The sequence below is a fragment of the Malurus melanocephalus genome, unplaced genomic scaffold (genome assembly GCF_030028575.1).
Source record: "Malurus melanocephalus ecotype Western Australia unplaced genomic scaffold, MMel_1.1 scaffold_1895, whole genome shotgun sequence".
Classification (NCBI taxonomy): domain Eukaryota; kingdom Metazoa; phylum Chordata; class Aves; order Passeriformes; family Maluridae; genus Malurus; species Malurus melanocephalus.
This window is the reverse complement of record NW_026625127.1, coordinates 9,167-17,527: the sequence shown is the minus strand read 5'-3', so window position 1 is coordinate 17,527 and position 8,361 is coordinate 9,167. Positions and strand designations below refer to the sequence as shown.

At 46.5% G+C, this 8,361-nt stretch overlaps 1 protein-coding gene across 1 annotated transcript in view; it reads right to left on the bottom strand.

Moving 5' to 3' along the window:
• Positions 1-690: 690 nt before the first annotated feature.
• Positions 691-8,361, bottom strand: part of LOC130587423 (CUB and sushi domain-containing protein 2-like) — a gene marked incomplete at both ends in the record, with an annotated part of 8,760 nt that continues 1,089 nt past the window's right edge. The window contains 4 exons of the mRNA XM_057388393.1: positions 691-807; positions 1,654-1,842; positions 2,494-2,681; positions 3,553-3,691. Of these exons, the coding sequence (XP_057244376.1) occupies positions 691-807; positions 1,654-1,842; positions 2,494-2,681; positions 3,553-3,691 (633 nt within the window). The remainder of the gene's footprint in view (positions 808-1,653; positions 1,843-2,493; positions 2,682-3,552; positions 3,692-8,361) is intronic.

Here is an 8,361-nt window from a genome sequence, read left to right as displayed (position 1 = left end):
TCCAAATTTCCGGGACATCTGGATCTACCCACACCCATATCCATATCCATATCCATATCCATATCCATATCCATATCCATATCCATATCCATATCCATATCCATATCCATACCCATATCCATCCTGATTTCCAGGATTTCTGGATCCATCCACATCCATCTACATCCAAATTTCCAGGATATCTACATATATCTATATCCATGTCCATATCCACATCCAAATTTCCAGGATTTCTGGATCCATCCACGCTCATCCACACCCAAATTTCCAGGATTTCTGGATCCATCCAGACCCATCTACATCCTGGCACTCCCAGGATTTCTGGATCTATCCACATCCATCCACATCCATATCCACATCCATTCACATCCTGATTTCCAGGATTTCTGGATCTATCCACACCCATTTACATCCAAATTTCCAGGACAACACAACAAAAGCCTGGAACAGGGGATGACCCCAAACCCAGGCTGTGGATGAAGACATGGAACTGTTTTTTCCCTCAGAATCCTCTCCACTTTGAAGGGATGTGGCACCAAAACCCTCCGGATCTCACCAGGGACAACGGAATCGTCATTCCCGGGAGAAATTCTTGGATCACAGAGGGAGCAATTATTCTAATTAATCTAATTACTCTAATTAATCTGTTTCCCACTGCCCATGGCCACCCTCACTCCTGAGGCGTCTCACCTTTCCCGTGGGATGTTTCGATGGTCCAGGTGCAGTTCAGGTTGTTGGGATAAAAATCCGGGAAGCCCGGGGAGAGGATGGTGCCGCTGGAGCCGCGGATGTAACCCCCACAGAGAGCTGCCAATGCAGAACCCATGAGAGGAAAATGGTTAAAAAGGGTTTGGATGGGCTGGGAGGGCAGCGAAAAGGAGAAATAAAATCCAAATCCTGGAAAATCTGATGGAATTCATGGATTCACTCAACAAAATACAACGGAAATCATGGAGCAACCCATCGAAATACAAAAAAATGCATGGAGTGACCCATTGAAATCCAACTGAATTCATGGATCAGCCCATGGAAATCCAATAAAATCCATGGATCAACTCAACCAAATCCAACAGAATCCATGGATTAACCCAACAAAATCCAACAGAATCCATGGATCAACCCATGGAAATCCAACAAAATCCATGGATCAACCCATGGAAATCCAATAAAAACCCGTGGATCAGCCCATCCAATCCAACAAAAAGCCATGGATCAGCCAATCTGAATGTAATCCAAGATCAGCCAATCCAAATCCAACAAAACCCATGGATAAGCCCATGGAAATCCAATAAAATCCATGGATCAACCTATCCAAATCCAATAAAACCCATGGATGAGCCCATCCAATCCAATAAAATCCATGGATCAGCCCATCCAAATCCAATAAAATCCATGATCAGCCCATCCAAATCCAATCCACGGATCAGCCCATCCAAATCCAATAAAACCTATTGATCAGCCCATGGAAATCCAATAAAATCCATGATCAGCCCATCCAATCCAACCCAATCCATGATCAGCCCATCCAATCCAATAAAATCCATGATCAGCCCATTCAATCCAACCCAATCCGTGGATGAGATGTCACTGGCCGTTTTTCCAGCAGCTGGAGATGTCAGGTGAAGGTTCCCCCCACCCCAGACATTCCCTCACCCTCGCAGCTGGGCAGAGGCCGGCTCCACTGGAAGTTGGGCTCGCACTCCAGGGCCTCGCCGTCGCTCAGGGTGTAGCCGGGGTCGCAGCTGAATGTCACCAGCGCTCCCACGTAGAAATCGTTGCCGTGGCGCTGCCCGTTCACCGGGATGCCGGGGTCCAGGCAATGGTCGGATTGGAGCTTCACAGCTGGGGAAAAGAGGGGTGGGGTCACGGCTCTGGGGGCACTGAGGGGCTCAGGGGGGGTTCAATAATCCTATGGGATCGTTCCAGATCCCGGTGGTTATCCCCAGGGTGAGAGGGGAGAGGGAAATCCCAAACTGAGAGGAAATGGAGAAAGGGAAATCCTCAGAGTGAGTGGGGAGAAGGAAATCCCAAAGTGAGAGGATGGAGAGAAGAAAATTCCTCAAAATGAGAGGAGGAAATGGGGAGAGGAAAATCCCAAAGGGAGAGGAAAATCCCAAAGTGAGAGGAAATGGAGAAAGGGAAACCCCTAAAATGAGAGGATGGAGAGAGGAAAATTTCTCAAAATGAGAGGAGGAAATGGGGAAAGGGAAATCCCCAAAATGAGAGGATGTAGAGAGGAAAATCCCAAAGTGAGAGGAAGTGGAGAGAGGGGAATCTTCAAAGTGAGAAGAAATGGAGATAGGAAAATTGCCAGAGTGAAGGAAATGGAGAGAGGAAAATTCCCAGAGTGAAGGAAATTGAGAGAGGGAAAATTCCCAAAGTAAGAGGTAGGAGAGAGGGAATTCCCAGGAATGACCAAACCACCCAACGATTACTTTCAGAATTCCCAAGAATGACCAATCCACCCCATCCATCACTTCAGGAACTCCTTACTCTCGTATCGGATCTGGAAGCCGACGTCGGAGTGGCTCTTGTCGGTGGTGAAGAGCAGGTAGAGGTGGTTGCTGGTGCTGATCAGGAATTGTGGCACCTGRGTGCCATCGTAGACCCCGATCAGCGGCGATGAGTACGAGCGGCCATCGCGCACCTCCAGCGTGTCGTAGTTCACCTCCGTCTTGAATCTGGAAGGGACATGAGGGACCTGAAAACCCCAAAAGCTGCTCCTTTGTCCTGGTTTTAGTGCTGATCCCTCAGGATTTCAGCTTCTGTATTTTTCATTGTTTTTCTTTTTTTTTTAGTGGGACGTGTGGGAGATCAACCCCTAAAAATGGGTCTGAAACAGCACTGAAAATGAGCGGGAGTTTGTGAGAAAACAAGTGGGAAAACTGCATTCCCAACCAGTGGGAATTTTAATGCCCTGCCAGGAGCTCGTAAATAACAAAAATTTTGGGGGCTGAGCTGCCAGAATCACGTGGGAGCTCAGACCCAAAAGACCTGTCTGAAACAACCCTAAAAATGAGCAGGAATTCATCAAAAAAAGAGGGGAAAAAACTCCATTTCCACTTTTCCTTCCTCAGAGTTGGATAAATTTTAATGGCCAGTCAGGAGCTCATAAATAAAAAAAATTGGGGGTCTGAGATCCCAGGATCATGCAAAAACCTGTCTGAAAAAAACCCAAAACTGAGCAGGAATTCATAAAATCAAGAGGGGAAAAGCTCCATCTCTGCCCAATGCTGGGTGAATTTTAAGCTAATAAAAACTTGTAAATAAAAATATTTTGGGAGGTTGAGCTCCCAGGAATACCCAGGAGCTCAGCCCCAAAAATGGTCTGAAACAACCCCAAAATCAAGCAGGAGTTTGTCAGGAAAAGAGGTGGAAAAAGCTCCATTTCTACCTTTCCTTCCCCAAGAATTTTAATTTTAATGGGTGAATTTTAATGCCCTGCCAGGAGCTCTTAAATCAAAAAGAGTCGGGGAGAACCTCGGTGCTGGAGCAGCTCCTCACCCTGCTTTAGGATCACCAAAAAAACCCAAATTGGGAATTGGGGAGCACCTGTCGAAGGTGATCTTGATGGGGTAGCCCGGCTGTGCCTCGATGACCCAGGCGCAGCTCAACGAGTCCTTGTAGAAGCCAGGCCAGCCTGGGGACAGGATGGTTCCACTGGGAGCTGTCAGGTGGCCACCACAGGGTGCTGGGGACGGGACAGGGACATCAATTACACAAAATTATCAAGGGAAAGGCACGAATCAATGAGTTATCCAGGGAAAAGGCAAAAATCCCCTGAGTTATCCATGGAAAAGGACACAATTATCCAGGCAAAAGGGTGCAAATAACTGAGTTATGCAAGGAAAAGGCAAAAATCCCCGAGTTATCCAGGAAAAGGACATGAAACACTGAATTATCCATGGAAAGGGCACAAACCACTGAATTATCCACAGAAAGGCACGAATCACTGAGTTACCCACAGAAAGGGACATGAATCACACAATTATCCAGGGAAAGGCACAAATCACCGAGTTATGCAAGGAAAAGGGCACGAATCCCTGAATTATCCAAGGGAAAGGGCACAAATCCCCAAGTTATCCAGGGAAAAGACAGAAATCACAGAGATATCCAGGGAAAAGGGCAGGAATCACTGAATTATCCCAGGGAAAGGGCATGAATCCCTGAGATATCCAGGCCGGAAAAGCCCTCCAGGCTCATCCTGATCCCTTAGGATTTGAACTTCTTTATTTTTCATAATTTTTTATACCCCTGTGATTGTTCAGTGCTTAACTCCAGACTCCACAGACAGTGCTGAGCTCCTGCTCTCCCATTTTTACACAAAATAATTCCTCTGCAGCCCCAAACTCAAGGACACCTCCCTGKGCCAGRCCCCAAGARATGGAAASAASARAGAATTGGGGGGAGCCAAGTTGGAGTTTTTGACTGCATTGGCTGCAGCTGCAATTGGAGGATTCAGCCCCGATTTTGTGCAAATGGACAAAAGTGAGAAAGGGTGAAAAACCCATGAGCCATTGTCCATTGTGGGTGTGGGACTGCCCTGGATGGCCCAAAACCCCAAAGCCATCGAGAACTGTCAGCGTTTGTCCTCAGGAGCAACCCAGGGATGGCCTCAATGTCACTGTGCCCCAAAATCACCCCAAAGGGGACCTAAAACATGTCAGTGCCCCAAAAGGGTCCTAAAAGGGACCTAAAATGTGTCAGTGCCCCAAAGTCACCCCAAAAAGGACCTAAAACGTGTCAGTGCCCCAAAGGGGACCCGAAAGGGGTCCTAAAACGTGCCAGTGCCCCAAAAGGGTCCAAAAACTGACCTAAACAACGTGTCAGTGTCCCAAAGTCACCCCAAAAGGGGATCCAAAATGTGTCAGTGCCCCAAAAGGGTCCTAAAACTGACCTAGAATGTGTCAGTGTCCCAAAGTTAACCTGAAAGGGACCTAAAATTTGTCAGTGCCCAAAAAAGGATCCCAAAGGGGACCCAAAAGGTTTCAGTGCCTCAAAGGGGACCCCAAAGGGGACCCAAAAKGTGTCAGTGCCCCAAAGTCACCCCAAAAGGACCCAAAACATGTCAGTGCCAGCCCCAGAGCTCCCCACAGCTGAAACCCTTTGATCCCAGCTGGGTCCACCCCAATTATTTCGGAACCAGYGGCTCCTTTGTGCCCCAAAGCCGTCAGGGTTTCTCCTCTTTTTTCTGTCTCCTTCATTCCCATTAATTTTCTTCCCAAGCGCCGAGCGGGACTTCAGATCTCAACACTTTCCTACTCGTTTGAAAAAGGGTAATTAACGGGTCCGAATCAAAGAAATTGTCAGAGAGAGAGGGAGGAGGAGGCAGAAGGTTGTCAAATGGAAATGTTGATTCGAAGTTAATTATTTGATGTCAGCGATTGTGATTATTTAGTCGCGAATTAAATTTGTAAATTGTAATTTGTAAATGACTGAATGTAAATTCAAAAGAAATTATTTAACCTTCCACACTTACAAATAGGTAAATTTAAAGGATCATGGATTGAAAGTAATGGGAGCCCTGAATTAAACCCATTTTTTGACAGCAGAAAAATGATGTAAGAATAAAAAAAAATTCCAGCTTTTTATCCTGCAAAAGCTGTTGAAGACAATCGAATCCTCCTTCGATCCCAAAGATAGTGGATTGTGAAAWTCCTGCTGCTCCAGCAAGGCAGGACCAATTACCGGGATGATTTCTTAATATTTTTATGTCATTTGAGTTATTTCTCAATATTCTGGGGTCATTCGAATTAGTACTTCTCCATATTTTGGGGCCGTTTGAATGATTTCTCAATATTTTGGGGCTGTTCAAATTATTTTGACATTTTGGGGCCATTCAAATTATTTCTCACTATTCTGGGGCCGTTCGAATAATCTCAATATTCTGGGGCCATTTGAATGATTTCTCAGTATTTAGGGGCTGTTTGAATAACTTCTCAATATTTTGGGGCCATTGGAATTACTTCTCAACATTTTGGGGTCATTCTAATTATTTCTCAATAATCTGGAGCCATTCTAATTATTTCTCGATAATCTGGGGTCGTTCTAATTATTTCTCACTATTTTGAGTCCGCTGGAGTTATTTCTCAATATTTTGGGGTTGTTTGAATCATTTCTCAATATTCCAGGGCCGTTCCTCAAGAGCTCAGCACTCATTATCCAAATTGCTGCCAACACCAGAGCGTGGCAGAAGAGGGAAGATTTCCAGCCCTAATGAGCTCCTTCTCCACTTCTCTTGTCCAGGGGAAGGAGCTTGAAAGTCCTCGAAAAAAACCCTTTGAAATGGGAATGAAAGGCTTTAATTCAGGGCTGGGTGTCGTGGCCAAGGAAATTTCTGCCTCGTTCCATAAATATCTGACATTTCACACGGATCAAAAGCCGGGATGGGGAAAACATCAGCCCCGGATTGTCCGATCCTGTTTCGTTCTCTCCCTGACGGGAAGCTTTGAGTCATCCCGAAATCAGAATCCTTTACTGGGATTAGGAAAGAGCCTTTTGGAACGGGGACTGATCATAAAATCATGGAATAAATACAATAAAAGTATTCCACAGCATTTGTTCCAAATGAAAAAAAAAAAAAAAAAAAAAAAAAAAAAAAAAAAAAAAAAAAAAAAAAAAAAAAAAAAAAAAAGGGAAATGAATGGAGATCAGAGACTGTTGGATTGGAACTTCCTCCTGAGTGAACTGTTCTGTGAAGGCTCTGGAAGAGTCAGAAAATCCTGAAAAGTGTTGGCCGGACAATGTGGAATGTGAGAGTGATGGGCAGAATCCTGATCCTGGATCCCAAAAGGCTCCAAAATTCCCCAGGGGATCTCCTTCCCACCAGGCTGGGAATGTTCACCTGGAGAAGGGAAGGATCTCCCAGCTAGGGTGGGAATGTTCTGGAGAAGGGAAGGATCTCTGTCCCACCAGGATGGGAATGTTCCCCAGGAGAAGGCTCCAGGGAGAGCTCAGAGCCCCTTGCAGGGCCTGAAGGGGCTCCAGGAGAGCTGGAGAGGGGACTGGGGACAAGGGATGGAGGGACAGGACACAGGGAATGGCCTTGGGCTGGAAAAAGAGAGATTTGGGGATATTGGGAAGGGATTCTTCCCTGTGAGGGTTGGGATGGAATTCCCAGAGGAGCTGTGGCTAATCCTGGATCCCTGGGAGTGTCCAAGGCCAGGCTTGAGCACCCTGGGATAGGGGAAAGTGTCCCTGCCCATGGGAATGGAATATTTCAGTTTCCAACTGAAGCGTTCCAGGAGTGGAATTCCCTCCAAACAAACCATTCCAGGATGAATTTAGTGGAATTCCCTCCCACCCCAACCATTCCAGGATGAATCTGGTAGAATTCCCTCCCACCCCAACCATTCCAGGACCAGAAGCAGGGTCAGGAACTATTCCAGAATTGAAATTCCTTCCCATCCCCGACATTTCAGGATTGGAAGAAGTGTCAGGAACCATTCCAGGATCAGAACTCCTCCCCACCCCAACCATTCCAGGATGAATCTGATGGAATTCCCTCCCACCCCAACCATTCCAGGATGAATTTAGTGGAATTCCCTCCCACCTGAACCATTCCAGGATGAATTTGATGGAATTCCCTCCCACCTGAACCATTCCAGGATGAATTTGATGAAATTCCCTCCCACCCCAACCACTCCAGGATGAATTTAATGGAATTCCCTCCCTCTTGAACCATTCCAGGATGAATTTGATGAAATTCCCTCCCACCCCAACCATTCCAGGATGAATTTAATTGAATTCCCTCCCACCCCGACCATTCCAGGATGAATTTGATGGAATTCCCTCCCACCTGAACCATTCCAGGATGAATTTGGTGGAATTCCCTCTCACCCAAACCATTCCAGGATGAATTTAGTGGAATTCCCTCCCACCTGAACCATTCCAGGATGAATTTGGCGGAATTCCCTCCCACCCCAAACATTCCCGGATCTGAACTCCCTGCCACCTGAACCACTTCAGGATGAATTTGATGGAACTCCCTCCCACCCCAAACCATTCCAGGATGAATTTAGTGGAATTCCCTCCCACCCCAACCATTCCAGGATGAATCTGGTGGAATTCCCTCCCTCTTGAACCATTCCAGGATAAATTTGGTGGAATTCCCTCCCACCCCAAACATTCCCGGATCAGAATACCCTCCCACCCCAACCATTCCAGGATGAATTTGGTGGAATTCCCTCCCTCTTGAACCACTCCAGGATAAATTTGGTGGAATTCCCTCCCACCCCAAACATTCCCGGATCAGAATACCCTCCCACCCCAACCATTCCAGGATGAATTTGATGGAATTCCCTCCCTCTTGAACCACTCCAGGATGAATTTGGTGGAACTCCCTCCCACCGCACCCATCCC